The sequence below is a fragment of the Tasmannia lanceolata genome, unplaced genomic scaffold, assembly GCF_043159265.1.
Source record: "Tasmannia lanceolata isolate RefF3 unplaced genomic scaffold, GAP_Taslan_0.1 ptg000044l, whole genome shotgun sequence".
In the NCBI taxonomy this organism is placed as follows: domain Eukaryota; kingdom Viridiplantae; phylum Streptophyta; class Magnoliopsida; order Canellales; family Winteraceae; genus Tasmannia; species Tasmannia lanceolata.
Window position 1 is genome coordinate 23,533,859 of NW_027518721.1, and position 22,132 is coordinate 23,555,990.

The 22,132-nt window shown below is 38.5% G+C and overlaps 2 protein-coding genes across 4 annotated transcripts; one reads left to right on the forward strand and one right to left on the reverse strand.

Moving 5' to 3' along the window:
• Nucleotides 1-422: 422 nt before the first annotated feature.
• LOC143863649 (PHD finger protein ALFIN-LIKE 5-like) lies at nucleotides 423-9,519 on the forward strand. Its single transcript, XM_077374378.1, has 5 exons — nucleotides 423-666; nucleotides 774-806; nucleotides 2,783-3,011; nucleotides 8,065-8,200; nucleotides 9,057-9,519. Exons 1-5 carry the CDS (start codon nucleotides 567-569, stop codon nucleotides 9,327-9,329), a joined length of 771 nt encoding a protein of 256 aa, XP_077230493.1. The 5' UTR covers nucleotides 423-566; the 3' UTR covers nucleotides 9,330-9,519.
• A 6,479-nt stretch (nucleotides 9,520-15,998) lies between these two features.
• LOC143863862 (protein Brevis radix-like 2) lies at nucleotides 15,999-21,393 on the reverse strand. Of its 3 annotated transcripts, none has more exons than XM_077374642.1 (6): nucleotides 21,085-21,393; nucleotides 20,802-20,975; nucleotides 20,203-20,576; nucleotides 18,461-18,596; nucleotides 17,361-17,767; nucleotides 15,999-16,461 (listed from the first exon to the last, which is right to left on the reverse strand). In XM_077374642.1, exons 2-6 carry the CDS (start codon nucleotides 20,922-20,924, stop codon nucleotides 16,383-16,385), a joined length of 1,119 nt encoding a protein of 372 aa, XP_077230757.1. In that variant the 5' UTR covers nucleotides 20,925-20,975; nucleotides 21,085-21,393; the 3' UTR covers nucleotides 15,999-16,382. The 3 variants fall into 3 exon arrangements, with proteins under 3 accessions (XP_077230757.1, XP_077230756.1, XP_077230758.1); XM_077374641.1 differs by having other exon boundaries at nucleotides 20,802-20,984; XM_077374643.1 differs by having other exon boundaries at nucleotides 20,802-20,984; nucleotides 21,288-21,311.
• Nucleotides 21,394-22,132: the final 739 nt, after the last annotated feature.

Here is a 22,132-nt window from a genome sequence, read left to right on the forward strand (position 1 = left end):
TTTATATGGTGTAAGCCCTTAGTCCCGTATTTTTTTAAAAGTACTGATCCAAACCGTTCATGTGATGGAAAACACCGTACATAGGTTGTGCCCTAAATATCATTTCCACATGAGTTCTGGCCACTCGAGCGCATATAAGCTCGGTGCGCTCGAGCACACCAACACTTTCCTCTTCCATAATATGCAGTTCTTAATCATCCTCTAGATATGATTTTTTGGCCATCATTTGGACGGTTTGGATCATCCTATAGTGGGTCCGTACAGTACTTTTTAAAAAATACGGGACTCTAAATCAGCAAATGGACGGTTTAGATCATTACAGTACATTTTGATAAATACTAGACTATACGGCCAAACACTATAAGATCGCCACTTTTTCCGTCCCTCTTTTAATAAATAAAAAACATATAAAACCCCAATCTCTCTCAAATACTTTGTTTTCTTCTCCCTCCCTTTAAAATTCCACTACAGATCCTTATAAATAATCAATTTACAATCCTATCCTCTATTTTATCTCCTCTTTTTTCTCTTTTCCCCCTTCTCTGAGGTTTTGAAGCTCCAAAACCATGGACGTGGGATCTGGACCGTACAATCCTCGATCCGTTGATGACGTTTTCAGAGATTTCAAAGGCCGAAGAGCTGGAATAATTGAAGCTCTCACCACTCGTATTTTTTTTCCTACTTTTCATATTATAAGGATTTTTTTTTTTTAATTTTCGTTGTTTTTTTTTTTTTTTACATAGAGTTTTTTAACGTTTTCTCGATTGATGCAGATGTTGAAATTTTTTACCAGCAGTGCGATCCAGGTTAGGGTTTCTCCTTTTTTATTTAATTTAATGCTATTTTCTTTACATAATTTTGATTCCTTATTTTATTTTGCATGTCTCGTTTCTTCTAGGGTTTTGATTTTCAGATTGAATGTTTTATATTTCATTATTTTTCTCCTGCATGTTCGCCTTTTTTTTTTTTTTTTCGGATTATGTTTGTGATTGGGAGGGTTTGTCTTTGTATTTTTATTTAGTTCAAATTATATACAATGTAAATATTCTTTCTAATTGTTTTGGAAATAAGAAATATGTTTGCATTTATTGAAAATTTAATCTCGTTTTTCGGGATGGATATGGACAACCAACAGCTCTATTGCCATGTATGTATATTAATTTCATAAGTTAAATCTATAAATTATTTGAAATGAGAGGTAGATGCATTGTGAATTCTTTTTGTTGGGCATTTTAGGACGTCTTTTTTTGTTGTGTTTTTATCATTATGATTCATTTTGTATTATGATTTGTGGACACGGAGTGTCACATGTCGACAGGGACATGGAATGTCAGATACGGCAAGCTCCCAAATTTAGAAACAGGGACACGGCTAAAATAGAAAGTACATATAATCATGATTTGTGAAGACAGATTCATGTGCCAAGTTTTGACACGGATACGGGGTATCTGACACGGCAACCCCTAAAAATATAGAAATAGTAGCACACTCATACACATACATACATGTAAAGTTATTGACACTTCTAGCAGTGCATTTAGAAGTGTCTAAAGGAGTGTCGACAAGTGTGGACACGGGTGTTGTGTCGGACACGATACAACATGTGTGTCAGCAATAAATTCAAAGTGTCGGCCAAATCATAGATTTTGTACATTGCGAAATATTTTTTGTTAGGCATTTTTGGATTTCCTTAAGGGCCCGTTTGGATGCCGAAAAGATTTTGATTTGGATTTCTCACATTTGCAGCCCTTTTTGCATTGTAATTTGGATCGGATCGAATTCTTGGATTTCTAATTCAGCAGCTGACAATGAAAAAAATCAGATTTCTAAATAAGCTGTGGAAATAAGAAATTGGAAATCCACAGATCTGGCAATTTCCTTCACCCTCTTTGCTCCTCAACCTCTTCCTTCCACTAGGAAGTACCACCTTCCCTCTCTCTCTTCCTCTACATGAGCTGCCGGATCTATTCAATTCGTATTCAAAACTCAATTCCAAATCCAAATACAAAATGGGAGGTATCCAAACGGGCCCTAAATGAAATGTTTTATAAGAATGATTTATCATCTATCAATTGAGGTAACTTAGTATAAATTAATATATTACATTTGAATATACTAAAAGCTTACTGAAAACATGTACTTCATGTGGCTGGAATATTTGTACCTTTCTAAATAATTATCACTTATTATTTCCGCTTGTGCATTGGAACGCTATTGGGTGGAGAGAGTCTGTCTGTTTTCGAAACCTAGTACTCTCATTTGGCTATTTGGGCTTTCTTTTCTTGGTATATATTTAATTTGGCCTCTTCTTGAAATCTGTGTGATGGCTATGGTATTGTGAAGTCTTAATTTCATATCTTTTTTTATGGGTACTTACTTCACTATCTGCTGAGATGTAAGGTCTTCTAATTTATTTCATCCTGCTTGTAAAGTCTAAGGCCATGTTCATTTAAGATTGTGACCGCCGATTGTGAGTCCAAAACCTATTATTGGACTCAAAATTACGTTTTACGTTTAATTTTGAGTCCAATAATTGGTTTTGGACTTGCAATCGGTTGGCATAATCTTAAATGAACAGGGCCTAAGTCTACTAACTGAGCTGTTCTGGTTGCTTCCTCATATCTGATCTAACTGGGCAGAATAATTTTTGGTAGTCCAGTTTTATACTTTAGTTGCTGTTATTCATTTATAACCATCCCCTTTAGATATTCCTCTCGCTTCGGTTCAATTAACGCTATAATTTTTTGATTTTGGAACTAAGTACTTGGTGGCTACCTTGCAGAGAAGGAAAACTTGTGCCTTTATGGATTTCCCGATGAGCAATGGGAAGTCAGTTTACCTGCTGAAGAGGTGCCTCCGGAGCTCCCTGAGCCTGCATTGGGCATTAACTTTGCTAGAGATGGGATGGAAGAGAAAGACTGGTTATCTTTGGTTGCCGTCCACAGTGATGCATGGTTACTCTCCGTGGCATTTTATTTTGGTGCTAGATTTGGATTTGATAAAAATGAGAGGTGATCCATTTTACTCGAAAAGTTGCTAAAAAAATCCATGTTACTCAAAAAGTTTTGAATCCTGTTTAATAATGATTTTGGTTGTATGCTATATCTTGTCACTACCTTGTACCATTTCTAACAAATTGATTGATGCAAACCTAAGCTCTGAATCACATCATTGATTGTCAGTAATTTTTGATTTAATATGTTGAAACTATTATGCGATCTTGTTTCTTGTCCTCTAGGCTTTCTTTTGGATTACCTTTTCAATGTGGATTTGAGGTTTGCATTTCTGATGATTCATTTGATGCACATGTTTTCTTGCGGTCTTGTTTATGTAATATGTTGCGTATCGTATCTCATCAGAATCAGTTTCTACCACAATAACTTAATTTGACTGAGGATTTAATTTATTGGATTATATACATTATTCCTCTAGATTCATGTCCTATAGTTTATTTGATACATCAGAAGTGGGAACATGGATAGAGTAGAGAGTGGGTAGTGGGGATCAGCACCCAATACTCTGGCAACTCCCACCATATAACAATTTTGTATGATCAGGTGAATCTTAATCTTAATTACAGCCTTGACAAATGATCCTCTAGATTCATGTCGTATAGTTTATTTGGTACAACAGATCCTTGATATTTCTCACGCAAGAATGGAAATAGAGCTGAATGCTACTACGGTTAGTTGGTCTTATTCATAACAATTAGAATCTTGCAACTTAACCTTCGTAAGAAGATATGAGCAATGGAGGCCTTTAGATTAGTCCAAAAGAAGTTCAGTTGATTTCTTTTTCTCCTTAATTTTTATTACCTTTATTATTTTCGGTCCCGGATATGGAAAGAAGGAAAGAGGAGAGGGGGGGGGGGTAAGGTACAAAATCTATCTACAATTAAATCTGCTTTGCTTTTGTGCTTAAGCATGTGAGATATGGGAGTTCAATTTCTATTAGGATATTTACTATTTTTCTTGTTTCTTTACAAAAGTAATGTCATGCATCATTCTACCAAATCTTGGCTATTCCCATGTTATCAATGTCTATCTCGTTTGTGCTTTACATTTTTGCACTTGTGATTATCAGCCCATGCAATGCCAAGTTATGTATTGGGTTGATGCACATCTTACCGACTATCTCTTTTCCATATTGGACTCATCTTGACTAGGGTTGCTAGGAAACAAACCCCACCCTGTGTTCCATGATTGGGTCGGTTTTTGTGGTTAGAATGTTAAACTCAATATTATTTATGAAAACCTTTTTGAGGCCCAAGAATTGCAATGCTGCAACTCTAAAATATTCCCTACTATCGAATTTAAGTATTTGTGGAAATAAGTATCCCAAAATCTTAAAAAAATCATACCCTGAACATTTTTGGAGAGTGCTCTATCTATCTTTGCATTTGATGATTACAAATGTATCAAATTGTCACCATGTCAAAAAAAAAAAATGTATCAAGTTTTGAAAATTACAACATCAGCTCATAATTGCTTTTAGTATGTACATGTACAACAATGCAGTATACATAATATACTTAGTGGTGTAAAGAATGAAACTGTGCAAATGAACCTTTTCTAGCATTTCTCATAATAGAGGAGCAACCTGAATCAGCCTACCACCATCATTCTGTGTACTCGAAGTAGTAGTGTATTGTGTGCCCATTTGGTACCCTTACTGGAACCTTATTGCTTATGTTTCTTCTCTTATATCTTATTAATAAATCATAAATTTTTTAACAAAGTACCTTCTATCGGAGAGATCCACATTCTAGGTAACATGATTTTATTGAACAACCATCATTATATCCGTCCATGCACCATCTGAACTATTTGACATGAATGATGATCAACTGTTCATTTTGCTATTCTTTCGATAGAAATACAGCTAACAAGAGAACCTGATAGGAAATTTCAGAAGTAAGATACATGGGGTGGAGAGCTCCTGGTGAGAATTCAAAATTTTCATGGAGCCTAAGAGGTATCTTCTTCCACTGTGACTCCTACTCCTGGACATAGTTTTAAATTTTGGCCAAAATCCAAAATTTCGTTTTAAACTTCGCCGTCAACTGAAATTTCATTTTGCAACCTTATTTACAAATTTTTTTCTGAAATGTTAAAGATTTTAACCGAAATTTTAAAAATTTTCACCAAAATTTTAAGATTTCCACTGAAATTTCTGAAATTTTGGTGGGAATTTTATGAAAACCAAATTATTTTCTTTTTTTTTTACATAATTTCGTCCGAAACTAAAAAATTTCGGTTTCAGTGATGGCCAAAACCAAAACCGACATTTAAATCCTTGCTCCTAGATGCAAACGTGCACAACTTAAATAGGAAGGAAAGGAAGAAAAAAGGAATACATCCTTGGTTTATCAAGTTGGGCTTTTGACTTTTTAGCCATAAAAGAAAAAGATTCGTGAACTAAAAGTTTTGTAGGCATCCCATTAGAAAAGCAGGGAAATCTTGTCAATAAAGATGGATAAATCATCGTTTAGGCTTTAGTTTGCAAGAACATATTTTGCATTTTAGTTTTGTAAGAACACATTGAGCCTTTGGTGTGCCCAAGCTGGATACCTGCATACAGCTTAAGGCGTGGAATGTTTGTTTTGTGTCTATGCAACAACCAAGATCAGCTTAGCTTTGGAGAAATCGCAAGCATTAACTAAGGGAGATGTCAATTTAGGCATAAGAACCATGAGCTAAGCAATGATAACAAATAGTGAATATATTATTCTCTTCCTATCAATAACCTGTTAAATATTGTGGGACACACTCAGGGGCTAGTTCAATTTCAACTTATCATCTGAACACTGTAACAAAGCATAGTTACCATATAGTATTTTGTATGGGTTTTAGAGGCAATGTGACATGTCCTCTTGTACTTCTTTATTTCTATTAATAAAATTTCAGGTGCTGCCCTGGGTTGTTAGATAAATTCTGGGCTAAAAAAGCATAGTTGCCATAGTGAGAAGTGAGTGCGAGAAGCAATGTGGGAAGCGAGTGTTTTAGAAAAGAGAAAATGCTGGAAGCGAAAAGCTCTAAAGCAAGTAAATAGAAAATGCATGGGAAGTGTCATTGGAAGTCAACATGAAGCATGTAATAAGCCTCGTTGGAAGTGAACCAGAAGTAAATAGAAAGAGTAGGATTATAGTATGTTAGGAAAGAAGGGTTAATATAGGTAAGGATTACATTTAAAAAAGAACACTCCGTGACTAATCAGAATTATAAGTTTTAGGTATTTACAATTTTACATTTTTTTTGAATGGTGAAGGAATTTATTAACAAGGAAACAAAACTAAATTGTTGACCGAGATGATTAGACCAATAGGAAAAAAGAAGAAGAAAAGAACAGATACAAGCAAAAACAACCCTTTGGACTTTTGGAGGAAGAAAGTAAAAAAGCCTCCAAGCGGGGCCTGGTAACACCCACTCGGGCAAGACCATCCACCTCGCTGTTGGCCGCCCTTCTGACATGCTGGAAGGAGACGAGAAAGGCTCCCACTTGGTTCTGAATCTTATCCACCAGTATGCAAACCTCCCAAGTGCGAGGGTGACTCACAGGAATGATTACATGATTTACATATTTTATTTATGTATATTTAATGTTTTAAGTTTTTGGAAAACGATACACTTAATTTTAAATGCACAGCTTTTTTAAATACTTTCCTTTAGTATTATCAAAAGGAGAAAAATATTCTTCTAGGATAAAATATTCACCTAAATAGGAAGCTACTCTTAATTAAGAGGAAACACGTTGGAAACATTTGGGAAGCACGCTTCCCCTATATTGAGGAAGCGGGAAACTTTTCTTCTGTACCGAGTTTCTGGGGCAGCAAGCTTTCCATCCAACTAGGAAGTTTCCGATAACTATGTAATAAAGTAACCATGTGGAGTACGTGCTGCATGAAAGCGTTACACACTTACACTTCTATGGTGAATGGCTATTCTTATCTGATGTTGTTGTTGGTTCTATGCTTCGTGAAAGTAGAATCAATTTGAACCTTCTCATCATTTTTCTTTTCTCCACAAACATTTAGTATTTCCTTTTCTACTCATTTTTTTGGGGGTTTTCCTTTTGGTATTTGGATTTTGGACTCTTTAAGGTTCATGTTACTCGATTGGATATGCTGTTGTGACTCTTTAGGTTCATGTTGCTTGCTTGGATGATGCTGGTCTTTCCCTTTCTTGGCATCTTATATTCTCTCTATTCCTGGTAATCCTTAGTAACGTAAGGACTAATAGCCTCCATAAGCTGCCATCTTGCATTTGTCCATGGAGTTTTCATGGCCATCGTTGAACTAACTCTGCTTTCTTATACTCTGTTAGCAGTCATCCATACTGATTTGATACTGTTTTTATGATGACGTGTGACAATTTTTTTAAACTGGAGGTAAGTAGTCAGTACGCATAGAATTGCAGATCAAAACTAGGTAGTTTGCGAGTTCTCTTGCAGCCCATCCTGATTGGACACTTGGAGCCATTATTCTGAATCTAAAGCAAATTGTGTCTTCCGGGAACTTTTATCTTCTCTTGAGTCTTCTGCCCCTAGATTGGTTTAATTATTTGATTTCTGATGCATACATCTCAGAATCCGGTATCAGATTTTATTGCCTGAGGAAAAGGTTTTCTTTGACGATATGGTAATATTTTTGGATGAAGCTATGTACCTTTCTGTATACTTACCTATGTAATTTGAGTTCTTGCATTGATCAGAAACTTTATTTATACTTTTCTTGCATAAAATCCATGGTTTGTGTTTTGATCTGGATCATCCACCAGATGACTCTTTCTTGGATCACCACTGGCCCAAAAATCACATTTACATGGGCGATCTTAACTTTCCAACCAAACGCAAGTTTTGGCTGCTAATGTGGACCGTTGACTATATTTTTTTTCCAATTCATATATATATATATATATATATATAGTGTGTGTGTGTGTGTGTGTGTTTCTTTAGTATACTTAATTATGATCATCTAATCAAACATGTTTCCTCGATGAATGTATCATGCCATGAATTAATATTTCACTTGTAAGCAATAATGTCCCTCTGTTATATGTGATGCAGGAAGCGTCTCTTTGGTATGATGAATGAGCTCCCAACAATATTTGAGGTTGTGACTGGAACTATGAAAAAGCAAGTGAAGGAGAAGTCATCAGCTACAAATCACAGCAGTACTAAATCCAAGCCGAATTCTAAAGTGGTAAAATGCACTGCTAACACATCTTATTTTGAGCGGGTAAAGTTTTTCGTAACCATGCGGTTGATTAGTGGCACGAGTATCATGTTGGCATGGGTTTGACTTCTCGATGGGAGAAGCACTACCTATAGCCTGGTTACCATGATGTCAAGGACTACGTTAAATATGTAAACCTATGATGGTGGGACAATGGGAACCTTGAACCCCAAAATGTAGAGGTGCAACTTGGGTCGGGTTGGGATGAGCTTTTGCCAAAAAATGAATGGTAAGCAACCCTAACTCGACCTGATTTTATTGTAAAAGCTAAACCTGAATTCCCAAATCGACCGGAGTTGCACCACTGCCAAAATGCATCAGCTGCCTCAATAATTCTTATCACTTACCTACTGGTGGATCTGCTGCCCCTGAATGGTTGAATTATAATCCCCAGCTTTAGTATCAGGGCAAGATTTATTTCAAAAACTTATAGAAAATGGTCCTCAACTTGACTTTTTGGTTGACTGCTTTTTCCTTTCATTGTTAGATACTTGTTAGTTCTAGTATATATACCTTATTATTTATTTTAACCTTTGTTTCTCTAAAATGGTATAAAGGTTGGGGAATCCTATATGGCCTTTTAGTGAGTGTCAATTCATGTTAATAGTTTAAAAGGGGTTACATTGCCATTCTCCTTTATAAATAACATTTGAGGATCATTATTCATTTCTCTTAGACATTATAAACGCCATTAACTCTGCCCATATGTTTTCTTTCCTTCTGGCGCTGTGAGTAATCTTCTCATTATGTGGGGTGTTATGTCTATTATTCATCTGTTATATTGTTTATCATTTGGCATTTTGTTTTTCTGTGCAACAAGCAGCGGGGTTCTGAATCTCAACCCAAGTATTCAAAGGGAATGCCGCATAAGGAAGAAGAGGAGGGTCTGGAAGAAGAAGAAGAAGAAGAAGACGAGCATGGAGAGACATTGTGTGGGGCTTGTGGGGAGAATTATGCTTCAGATGAGTTTTGGATCTGCTGTGACGTCTGTGAAAAGTGGTTCCATGGCAATTGTGTAAAGATCACTCCAGCGAGGGCCGAGCATATCAAACAGTACAAGTGCCCTTCTTGCAGTAACAAGAGAGCACGCCCATGATAGGCCTTGCCCTCTGTATTGGGCTCTGCTAATTGTCTAGTTTTCTTTCTTAGTTCTTTTACCATTTGGGTCTACACATTTGTATGATACTTGCGTCTTTGCTATTTCACTTTGGCACAGTGAATGCTTCTTCAGCTAGGTCTTGAACTGCCCCATTCTCATTTTATCTTTAATCAGGGTTCTTTTTTCACAGGAATTCCATTTCCCGGTGCTTGTTGAATTGTAGCGAAGCACCTTACTTTTCTGTTGCATTTGCTTGATTAGTTGCTGTTCATTGCATGTTTGCTGTTTTGTTATTCTCCTTTCTTTTTCCTTGTTTCTAAATTAGGATTTAAGAGCGACCTATTCCCAAGCAAAAGTCTCTTGTATTGATTCCTCTTACATAAGGGGACATTTGATCTACAATAAAGAATGAGCTCAGATGCAGGCCATTGATGTGGGAGTAATCAAATGAGCTAATTGTTTCAATATATTGGGAGCAATAACTCTTTTAATTCTATATGGATATGTACTTTAGAGAAATTATAGTGCCCTTGCACCCTATAAAAACTTTTCAAATATTAAGGGCGGTACTGCCCGCACGGGACTTGACGCTCCGGCACCATATAAAAACTCTGTACTGCCCGGACTTGACGCTCCGGCACCATATAAAAACTCTGTACTGCCCGCACGGGACTTGACGCTCCGGCACCATATAAAAACTCTGTACTTCGTATTATCGTATATGTAGGCGAAAAACTTGCCCACATTTAGTGGTTTTACGACTAATCAAGTGAATGATTATATTTGATATTTATGTTTATATTTAGGGGTTTTTTAATAGCTGTAGAGAAATTTTCCTTTGTAGATATTTATTAAGAGATTTGCTAAGCTCCATCGCAAAAGGCTTTTCGCGGCTGGTCTGTCCCAATTCAGACCAGCCACCTCGTGAATGGAGACAAAACCTTTTGTGATCATTCACGAGGTGGATGGTCTGAATTGCGACAGACCAGCCGCGAGAAGCCTTTTGTGATGGAGGCTAGCAATTCCCATTTAATAATTATAAAGAAAATTTACATTTATAAGATATTTAACATTTATATGAAATTTTAAATTAATAAAGTTTTTTTATGAATTTTAATTTATGTTTCTTTTCTTTGTTCTTGTATCTTCTGGAGAGAGAGAGAGAGAGAGAGAGAGAGAGAGAGAGAGAGAGAGAGAGAGAGAGAGAGAGAGAGAGGGTTAAATCTATGGCTGTGCCAATATCATTTGTCGTTCTAAGTTACAATTCAAATTAATAAAGTTTTTTCATGAAATTTAATTTATGTTTCTTTTCCTTTTTCTTGTATCTTATGGAGAGAGAGAGAGAGAGGTTAAATCTATGGCTGTGCCAAAATCATTTGTCGTTCTAAGTTGCAATTCAAATGCATAGAAATTGGTAGTCTTTCTTCATATTTAATTATTTAGGGAAATGATAGCAGCACAACTTTGTTTAATAATTGAAAAAACTCAACTTGTCTTTTCTTTTTTAATCGGCTTGTGAGAGATTTTTGGGAACTGTAATAACCTTTGACAGCGGTTTAAATAATAAAAAATAAGTACGGCTAGTGAAGAGAGGAATGATAGATACAAGGGAGCCCTTGCATTAAGAGCCGATAAAGAGCTCTTGATTGGATCCAATGAAGAGCCCTTTTCAACCAATTTTAAATTGTAACTGAAAATGACGTGGATCCAATGAAGAGCCCTTTTGCGGCTCTTTATGCAACGCCGCTCCCTTGTATCTATCATTGTTCGTGCAGATATCATTTCCATTTATTTAGTAGAAATATCAAGGTTTGGGAAATTCCTTCAGGTCCCACGGATGGACCTCTAAAATGCAAAATATCACACTGATTAAGATCTCACAAAGTTGAGAAACACTAGCCTTTGAAGAAAAACACGTTTTTCAGACCCATGTTCACTTGCATTATTCCTTTTATTCTCTTCAATTCAAAACATATTTCTCCTGTTTTTGTATCTATCTCTGCAATCTAACTTTACCTTTTATGCATTGCAAACCTACCACCCGTTGAACAGTTCCAAGACCAAGCTCTGATGGGTTTAGTAACTTGGCTTGTTGGGTCATAAACTTTGTCCCAAACACCATGTATATTACTGGTAAATGACTTCTTCGCCCCATTTTCTTCCCTGGTCACCCCCCTCTAGTATAAAGAGTCTAAGAGAGTAGTGATAAATACACCAAAAGGGGGGTCCCAAAGGGGCGAGCATATCACTTTGCTATATTATATAAGCACCAAACACCTTCAATTTTCAAAGCCAAATGGGTCTCTTTCTGGCTTTTCTCTACCTCTCCTTAACCCTCCTCCTATCCTACGCTTCTCCGGCCACTGGAATCAGAGTCCAAAACTCCAACAAATGGCATAGGCTTAAATAGTCTCCTGCCAACGGAATCCGACCTCCTCCCATAAATACTTATACATCACCACCTTCTCCACCACCAGTTTATAATATACCACCACCACCACCACCACTCGTATACGAGTCTCCACCACTGCCACCGGTATACGACTACAAATGTCCACCTCCACCACTACCCCCTTACAAGTACATGTCACCCCTTCCAACACCCGTATACGATTACAAATGTCCACCTCCACCACCACCCCCTTACAAGTACATGTCACCACCACCGCCGGTATACGAGCACAATTGTCCACCTACACCACCACCCTCTTACAAGTACATGTAACTGCCGCCACCGGAATACGAGTACAAATTTGTTGGGAATTTTCAAAATGTTTTGGGATAAGTCAAAATAAAAAGAGAATTAAAACATATTTTCAAACAGGGCCGGTCGACAGGGGGTTTCCGGGCGACCGTGGATTGGAACCTGGAAATATATGTGATTTTCAGAAAGGAATGGCCGGTTGACTGCGGTAGGTCCGGTCGACCTCGGTTATTTGGATCGTGAAAAAATAAAGGAACAGAAGCATGTCGGCAGGCGACCGCGGATGCCCGGTAGACCGCGGATGTTCGAAAATCTATCCGTTGGGAGAAATGAGACATGACTTTTAACTTCCGTTTTTTAACCTTTCTTCATGTCTTTTGATTCTCAACAGTCATGGATGATTTTCAAACACAAGGGACACCTTGTGGATGATCCAAAACCTTTAATCGTAAAGAGGTGCGATCGAATGGTTATTATTCAAACCAATCCAAGAGATGTCTTGAAGGGATGTTTCTTTTAATGAAAAGACATCTATAGCTCTATAAAAAAGTGCAGAAAATCTGTCTGTTTGGAGTTAGTTATTGCTGAACTTTTCTTTTATGAAATCCCCTACTTTCTTGTTTACTCTTATGGTTTTTTAAAGATTGAGTTTATGAAAACAATACACTAAAAACTATTTTACTGCAGAAACAGTTTTAGTGAATTTCTTTAAAGCTTGTAATTCTTAAATGACATTTTGGGTTTGACTCTGCTTGTGCAAAACATCATCAAACATTTGTAGGATCCTCCTACAAGGCTTCATTGTATCTTGGAGGCAATTCGCGGATCCCTGTTGCACACTATTGGTGGGGGCAAATATTGTCTTAAGGAAAGGGATTATGCACCTTGAAGCATCACTACTTTTTGATTTTATATCTCCATCGGCCACAAATCTCACCAACAATATCTCCACCTTCACCATTAGCCCCTTACAAGTACATGTTGCCACCACCGCCGGTATACGAGTACAAATGTCCACCTACACCACCACCCTCTCACAACTACATGTCACCACCGCTACCCGAATATGAGTACAAATCTCCATCTCAACCACTACCTCGGCCCCTTACAAGTACATGTCGCTGCCACCCGTATACATGTACAACTCTGCCCCACCATCAGTTTACAAGTCACCACCACCACCCATATATAGTAACAAGTCGCCACCACCACCACCACCACCCACGTACAAGTCTCCACCGCCACCGCCACTACCAGTATACATATACAAATCTCCACCTCCACCTGTTTACAAGTCACCACCGCCGCCACAACCCCTATACAAATACAAGCCTCAACCACTACCGCACCACAAGTACGATTCTCTAGCGCCGGAGTCCGGCAACAAATAGAAGATTATATTATACTTAAGATGATGCCTATAGTATACAAGTTTAAAATTTTAATTTCTCAGTCTTTCTTAAGTGGGAATTGCTAGCGTCCATCGCAAAAGGCATTTCGCGGCTGGTCTGTCGCATGTCACGAAATGCCTTTTGCGATGGACCCTAGCAAATCCCTTCTTATGTTGGGTAGTCTAATTACTATGAAGGCTGTTTGTCGTAGGATGCCATTGTAAGGATTACAGGAACTGTTATTATCTCTATATCTGCCTATTAGCGGAAATCAATATAATTACGTTTCAATGTTTCATTAGCAAGTTAGCACATTTGATACGAAGCTACAATTTTTTTTTTCCACTGTCGAATGGTTAGCTTCGCCAGATTTTAAGATTTTTGGGAGTCTAAATGTGAATGCTTTTCATCAACCACGAAATGGGTGCAACTCGGGTTAGGTTCAACCTGAAAAAAAAAGAAAGAAAAAAGGTCGCGTTCCGGTTGAGGGTTTGGGCAACCCAACCAGAGTGAAACCCGGCTTTCTTTATCAATTTTTTTTGTAAGCATAAAAACTGGGGTTGGGTCAGGTTGAACACGGGTCGGGTTCGAGTTGGAAAAAAGGGTTCCTCTGGTCGGATTGAAACTGAGCTGGGTTGAAACTCGTCGGGTTGGAAATCAGGTCGGGTCAGGTTTTGGGTTGGCAAAGAGGGCTCCTCAGGTTGGGTCGGATTGGCCTCAACCCGACCCATCCTGACCCAAGTTGCACCCCTCGTCCACTATGCGTTCTAAAATCTAAAATACCAACAGAACCATTATGTTGTTTGGAAGGAAACCACAATGCAAATGGTACCGCGGTAGATCAATGGTGACAATAAATTTTAGGGATTCTAAAATATAAAAACCCAACAGACCCGTTATGTTGTTTGGAAAAGAAAATTGTACCGTGGGGATCAATGGTGCCAATCAATTTTAGGGATCAACGGTGATGACTAGTTTGAGGCTCCTACACTGGGTCATGTATCTGTAATTAAAACTTATTAAGTTGGTATAAAAAATAAACAAAAACAAAAATCAATGGTTTAGCTTTTCTTGGCAGATGCCTTATTCTCTTTTTGGTTGCTCAAATGTGGGAGATCATCTGCATTTGAAACACCAATAATCTTCCGATAATCCGCCCAAAGCATGTTTGGTTGCCCAAACTCCCTTCGATCACCAGACATCCTCCAGACATCATTATTACCTTTTTTCCTACGTGGCACCTAGTGCCGGCAATGTTCTCTCCTCTAATCTTCTCTCTATTTTCACCATCTTGGTGGAATTTGGGGAAAAGATTAGGAGAAGATTCTTATCTTATTCCCTTTTCTCTCTTCCACCCTTAATTATGAATAATGACACACCTACATCTTCCGCTAAATCTTCCACTATTCTTCTCCCCACCTGCTTATCTTCCCTTTAACTTCTACCTCTACTAGTCTCCCAGCCAAATTCAAGGAACCAAACAGAGCATTAAAGCGACTTGACTGTTCAAGGTTACGAACTTGTGTACGAACTTTAAGATTTTCTAGAGCATTTACCAGACTTGTGGTTGCCAGTTGGACCATCCGATCTGATCATTTAAATGTGCCACAAGCATGGTTTCAAATTTCAGTTTCGAAATGGGTTTTGATCCTCACCGAAATTGAAATTTCGAAATTTCGGTCCAAATCGAACGAAATAAAATAAAATAATATCTTATCTCCTACAAAATTTCGGGAGACATTACCGAAATTTATGGAATTCTGGCTGAAAATATTAAATGCTAAATAAAATTGAGATTTTGGGGTGAACTTCCTTAAATTTCAGACGAAATTTTATAACGTTTGGGGTATACCCGATTTTGATTTCAGTATCCACCGAAATTGGAAATTTCGGATTACGGTAGAAATTTAAAACCATGGCCGTAAGGGGGTTGCATAAGTAAGCGAACATACCAATTTAGTGGACCTACTTGGAACGTTGGAAAATTAGTCTACCTTATCCCATTGGTGAACATGATGGATCCCATATACTTCCATCATGCCTACAGTCCATGAGAGCGAGCAGGCCACAATTTGGATTGTCGGAATCCGAAATCAGAGTCAGGTTTGCTCAACGTAATAAGACCTTAGTAGGTGAAAAAAAATCGAAATTTCATACAAATTTTGTTACCGCCCCATTCTGATTCTCCTCTCCATCTATCTTATTTTCCTGTTTCCCATTGACACAATGGTCTCATGATCCCAATTCCTAATTCTTACCCAAACATTAGAATCCGAATTGAGGTTCCTTTCAACAAGAAAATAGAGGAGAATAGGAATAGGAATAGGGATTTGCTAGGGTCCATAGCAAAAGGCATTTCACAGCTGGTCTGTCGCATGTCAAACCAGCCACCTTTCTGAATGGAGACAACAACTTTTGTCTCCAGACCAACCGCGAAATGACTTTTGAGATTGGACGATAGCAATTCAAATAGCGATATGTAAATTCCGGGAATCCAAATTCACGCCTAACATGGATTCTTATTATTTATAGAGACGCAGAAACATGTCTAATAGCATTTCAAACTTTCAATTCAAACTCAAATCAAAAGCTCTTCTGTATTCATTCTATTCTTAATATTATAACAGTAACTTCTTATTATTATTAACAAAAGACTTTGAACACCCAAATCCACCCGCTCGGGTGAGTTCCGAGCCTGTGTCCGAGTTCCAATAGCTTTTTCCAATGATAGAAAAGATAAAGAAAGTCCTCGACCGAGGTGAAACAATAGCCAAACTTCGAAGTTGATGTTGTCGTGGCTGGTGCCCCATTTTGTATATAGATTAAGAACACGGAAAACTTACCCAAGAAAACACTCGCACATAAAAACAGATAAAGTGGATAGAATTTTACTTTTGGAAAAGCAATTCCTGTTTGGGTGTTTGGATTTTTATTTTTATTTCTGTCAATCACTACTCACAAGTACTGCTCGTGTATTCTGGCACGGTTCTCTTCCCACCACACCCTCGCGTGCATCTCTCCGAACCTTTCTCGACTGCATAACCCAACATTCAACATAGTGAGCTCAAGTAACAAAAAATCATGGTAAAGAGAGGCTAATTTAAATTTATCCTTTCTACTGCACTCCCACAGTACAAAAAGACTTAAGAGTACACTCACAACCCAGCTCCGTGTTGCCCATATGGCACAATGGATGAATCCAGCTATTTTAGAGAAAGAAGTCCTAAAAAGTCCCTTTGGATCCAACGCCTAGGATCATGTCTAAGGTGGGGTATGATCACTGTACCATCTCGGTGTAGCAAATCAGATCAACAGTCTAGATCACCAAAGGCTCGTTGAAGTATATATATGATCAGAGGAATGCTAGACTGACAGGCGGCCTTGCAAAAAAAAAGGGGTAAAAAGCTCCCCCATTGATGGTGGTAAATGTGAGTCTGCCATTCCTCCTATGATTAAATAACAGTAATTGTAACTGCTTAAGTTTTTGGAGTAATTGGTTGTTTCACATGGTATCAGAGCCCCCCTCATATAAGTCTTTGATATAGAAAATCCACATGTAAGGGGCTAACCACACCCCCCCACCCCAAAAAAAAAAAAAACTTTTAAAAAACAAAAACCAAAAAAGAGAGGCCACTTGTGAGGGAGTCCTGAAGTATGTATGATTAAAGGGTTTTGCTAGGGACCATCACAGATGAATAAATGAATAAGACAAAATCTGAGCCTATGTGGCGGCCCTCTCATGCGACAACCTGTCTGCGAAATGCCTTTTGCGATGGTCCTTAGCAAATCCCATGACTAAATAACACCAACTCTAACAGCTTAAGCTTTGGGGGTAATTGGTTGTTTCACAAGGCTATGGTGGGCGAGCGAGAAAGGGAAACATGGTGTGGCGGTTTTGTTGTGTTTCGAAAATAGAGGAGGGAATTGTCTCACCTGAATCTGACACGCCTGAGTTCCCTGGTGCCACCAGGCAAGGCTCGGATGGTGATGTATACGCCTGGTTCGTCTTGCTCAACCCACTCAGTTTCCTGGTCGCTAGCATTACTAATGGACACAGAGAGCTCCCCTGAACGGTCACCCTCCCTTGAGGAGCTTGTCCTTATAGAAGCATCCATGGATGATGTCTCTGTCTTGGCACCGCTGATGCTCGACAACTTTGGAGTCGAGGTGAGCCCACCCGAGTCATAGTAGTGGCGGGCTTGGGTGTGGATTGGGTGGTGCTCTAGTGAGTCAGATGAAGAGTAGCCCATTCCAATTGGCCTCTGGAAGTTGCGAGGGAGCCGCTCTTTGCTCAGTGGTGGGGTCACTGGGCTATCCTCGGCTGATTCCATCTTGAAGCTCTGCACAAAGAAAAAGAAAATCTAATTCCACTGAGACCATGTTGATTTCAGTTTCAATCCTAGTATACCTCCCCCAAAAAAAATTTGACAAACTGTGGATCGATCAATTCTGCCGAACATTCATAATTTCATCAATTGGACGGCTAGTTACTTTTTAGTATAGTGATCTCCCACATTCAAAATTCCATTGATTGGATGGTTAGTTTTTAGTGTAGGGATCAATGCACATTTGCAAACTATAAGATGGAACATTCCGATAGCTCTACATGGTAATGTGTACTGTGAAGATCAGTGTTTTAAAATGTGAATGCAGGCTAAAACGAGGATAAAGAAAATATTAATCGACTTACTACCATGCGATCAAAATGCTCGAATAATTCTCTATTGGCACTGCCATAATTAAGAAGAGTTAAAGGAGTTTTAATTAACTTTGTAGGGCAAAATGCGGACTCGGACAATAACGTGGCCAAGGTAAAAGGGATTGGACTTGGCTGAGTTGAAAATGAGGCAGGAGTGTTTTGAAACTAGGGTGGAGATTGCAACAGGCCACACAGGGGAGTTCTGTGTGATGCTTTCTTCCAAATGAAAGTTATCAAGTTAATGGCTATTTTCATCTTGTTGTTATGAAAATCGGGTTATTATTTTGGGGATAAGGACTTTTGTATAAATTTCGCAAGAGGAAGAGGGACTCACCTCGTCTTCTGACCTTGGTGGGGTTGGAAGTGGGACAGCTTGGTGGTTGAATCTCTGGACATTGTAGAGCTCCATGACCTTGTCGTAGTTCTCTGCCCACCACCTTTGAGCTTGCCATTTGTTAAACATCTCTCGACTAAAAAAAAGCAAAAGAAAGTAAAATTCAAATCCGTACTCCACTTTCCATGTTGTCTAATACCTTTGCAATTACACACACCATAAATCATGTGAAAACACTAATTATGTTATTAAATTGACAGAATTTCCTCTGATAATAGAATGAAGACCGATCCAAAAGGCTATTTGATTCAAACCAGTAAACAAAACTACAACAATTGGACGATTATAACAGTTTCAATTAGTGGGTCTCAAACAGATGGTTAAACTCGAAGTAAAATTAGCCAACAAACAATGAATAGAAGTTCATATATTGGACATTTCAAATCATTCAATCATATCAAGCCATGGTGGGCTCCATATTTTATGAGTGGTACCAATCAGCCTGAGCATATGCCCCCTGTAGTAGGCATACACTAGCACTATTTGTTTGTTTTTTTCCCAATTGTGGTCGGGCTTTTAGCTTTTTCCTCACTTCACCATGAGAGATAATGCCAATTTCCTAATCCGCAAAAAGACAATAGTAGTGTGGGCGAAACAGAACAAAACCAGTCAAAGGGAGAAAAAAAAAAGGTTAAAAAAAGAACTAGAAAACAAAGCCAGTGAAAGAAGAATAGGAAAAAACAACCTCACTAGAAACAAGTACCGCCTAGTGAACAAATGAAAATGGAATAAAACCCACTCAATTATTCTAAAGATGGCAATAGGAGTTGGCTTTGTTGGACGCTTGTGTCCAAAGTCCAAACTGATGTGATTCCCTCCCCTGCTAAAAACATCAAAACAATATGAAAAAACAACTGAATTTCAGGAAGGTAACTTTGTAACTAAGTAAAAAAAAAAAAAAAAAGTGAGAAATAATATATTCACCCCCTTTTCTTTCCTGGGCCACCCACTTTAGTGTGAAACAACCCCCTTTCTCGTTCATGGGAATGGACGGACTACGAAACAGGGGATTTTCACTTTTTCAGTCATCTGGAATTTGCTCTTGGTAATACAGACATTATAGAAGATTTTTGCCAGTTATAGAAGAAGAAAGAGGTACGAAAATGAAAACGAGCAATGGCTGAAAAATTAACTCTCCAATCGAAATCGTACCATGAACACAGGCTTGAGAAATCTGTCAATTCTTCCAGACACAAGGAGAGTTTGGTAAATAAAGTCTCACCCAAATAACCAAAAATGGGGCATAAAATAAATTTTACCCCAATTTTAAACTGAAAAAATGGGGGTAAAATTTGTTTTAAGCCCATTTTACATGTAAAAAAAACGTAGATTACCACCATGACTGTCTAAATTACCAAAACAACCTCTTTAAATGTCCAGAAACATAACAAAAAAAGGAAAAAAAAGAGTGTACTTAATCTGAAAAATCAGAAAAATGAAGACCAAAAGAAAAGGCCAATGATATTTGGACTCCCAAGTTTTTTAATTACACTAACTCACCTTGTCTTTTACTAATTAACAGCTATAAAAGGTTAATTACAATTCCCAAAAAGCTCTCAAAAGTCAATTAAAAAGAAAAGACAGAGTGAGTTCGTGCAATCATCAAAAGAAGGTAGTGTCAATATCAGTAGCCAAAGAAAAACAGTAAGAAAAAAGAAGAAGGAAGGGTAGGAAGAGAGTACCTGAATCGAATCCTCTTGAGATCATTTCCACCCTGAGGAAGGGATACAAAGGTAATTAGAACACCAGGCTCGATCTGAGCAACCCATTCCTTGGGCTCTTCTTCCTCCATGAAAACCACAGCAGCCTCAGCTCTGCTACTCACAGAGTGGGGCGTCACCTCCCCACTTGAAAGCCCCTTTAATCTTTCATCCATCTCTTTCCCAAACAATCGCGGAGTCGAACTCGCACTCGCCGCCCTCCGGTACGAGTAATGGAATCTCTCCGACGGCGAAGGCGCGTCGGAATCCGCATAGTTCTTCTTTTCTCCTGCCGATCCCGTACACGGCTTACATTGCCGGTACGCCCCTGAAGCCTTCAATGCCATGTCCTTGATCTGAAACCCTAACCTCTCTTAGACACAAAAACCACAATCCATCTCTAACCCTAACTAATGCGAAGTTTCTTTATTCTTAAAATTGTACCCTAATTTTTAAGCATCAAGACTTGATTTTGGAATCATTAGAAATGTTTTTCAATTACCTATCGAACGAGCACAAAATTTTGAGACTCAGGTCTATTCATTAACCCTAGGTTTTGGAGAAGAATAATAAGATTATACCTGAGCAGTTAGAGCTTTGATGGTTTGTTTCGTGCTGGGAGTCCCACCGGAATCTTCATTTTCCGGCGGATCGTGAATCGATCCTCCCCCGATCTGCTTCGTACAAGCGATGCACGTCAGCATCTTCCTCGTCCAGTAATTCTCGATTTGAAAGAGATGAAGAAAACGATTCCCCTATAACATCTAAATAACAGAGTTAAGAAGATAAAAATTCGGATTCAATTCAAGCTTACTAAAGAACTTAAAAAAGTTCTTATTTTTCACATCTAGCTACAAACCAAACCTTAAATTTGTCCACACCTTTCGTTTCCTTATCAATTCAGATTTAATTTAAAGCTCGGACAAAGAAAAATCACTGCCCGTGCTCTGCTTCTTTAATGGTGACATTAATTTCGCGATCAGAGATTTCATTCGCCTTAAAAATCTCTTCTTCCAAGTACAAGTAAAGAAAAAACAAAAAACAAGCTACTGATAAAGCTCGGATACTGTGTTTAGAAGAGAATCAGAGATCGTGAATTTGTTACGGCCACCCCCCTCATTTTTCACTGGCAGGAAGGGGGAAAAGAGTGAGAAGAAATACTCCTTGTGGGGATTCTTACACTGGCCAACTTGCTATTGTTTTTTTCTCTCTCTGTTACGGGATCGTTGCACTTTCTAATCGTACGGCTGGTATTTCCCACTGGGGAGTTTTTGTCGTTTTGTGCTAGATCTCAGGGTTGTGACGAGTTTTTCAAAACTGGAAAATCGCCGATGTGGAATGAATGACAGCGGGAGCGATTTTCTTTTTTTCGGTCGCTCCGCAAAGTTAAAGACTAAAGGGCATTGAAGCTCAGGGAACAAATTACAGTGGGGCCCACACTTTTAAATGATTTTTAGGCCAGTGCTGTTCAGGTTGCACTTATTAAATGAATGGTTTGGATCATCTAATAGTGTGGACCCTATTTTTTTTTTAATTGTTCTTGCAATTCCACCAGCAGGCGGTTGATGATTCGTCCACAGATTGAAGGGTTAGGATGATCCTATGAAGCTGATTTTTTGGGCACACTCATCAAATGAACGCTTTAGATCATCCAAACAATGTGGGCCCACTGTGTTTTTGGTAGTGTTTGGATTGAGGTATGGGGTTTGGGCCCACTACTAAAAACACAGTGGGCTCACATTGTTTGGATGATCCAAAGCATTCATTTGATGGGCCCTGACATAGATAGGGTGTGCTCAAAAAAACCAGCTCCATAGGATCATCCTAACCCTTCAATCTGTGTACGAACCGTCAATTGAGGAGGTCGTCTACCCTTACACAAATTGAAACGAATTCACTGTGGGGCCCTCTT

What these genes read in the sequence shown, in the direction of transcription:
- LOC143863649 (XM_077374378.1), top strand. Translation starts at nt 567, where the DNA reads ATGGACGTGGGATCTGGACCGTACAATCCTCGATCCGTTGATGACGTT. An exon ending in AATTGAAGCTCTCACCACTC is followed by an intron (nt 667 to 773) that starts GTATTTTTTTTC and finishes CGATTGATGCAG; the next exon opens with ATGTTGAAATTTTTTACCAG. An exon ending in CCAAGCCGAATTCTAAAGTG is followed by an intron (nt 8,201 to 9,056) that starts GTAAAATGCACT and finishes TGCAACAAGCAG; the next exon opens with CGGGGTTCTGAATCTCAACC.
- LOC143863862 (XM_077374642.1), bottom strand. Translation starts at nt 20,924, where the DNA reads ATGCTGACGTGCATCGCTTGTACGAAGCAGATCGGGGGAGGATCGATT. An exon ending in CTCAAGAGGATTCGATTCAG is followed by an intron (nt 18,597 to 20,202) that starts GTACTCTCTTCC and finishes GCTTTTTTTTAG; the next exon opens with TCGAGAGATGTTTAACAAAT. An exon ending in CTCAGGCGTGTCAGATTCAG is followed by an intron (nt 16,462 to 17,360) that starts GTGAGACAATTC and finishes TGGGTTATGCAG; the next exon opens with TCGAGAAAGGTTCGGAGAGA.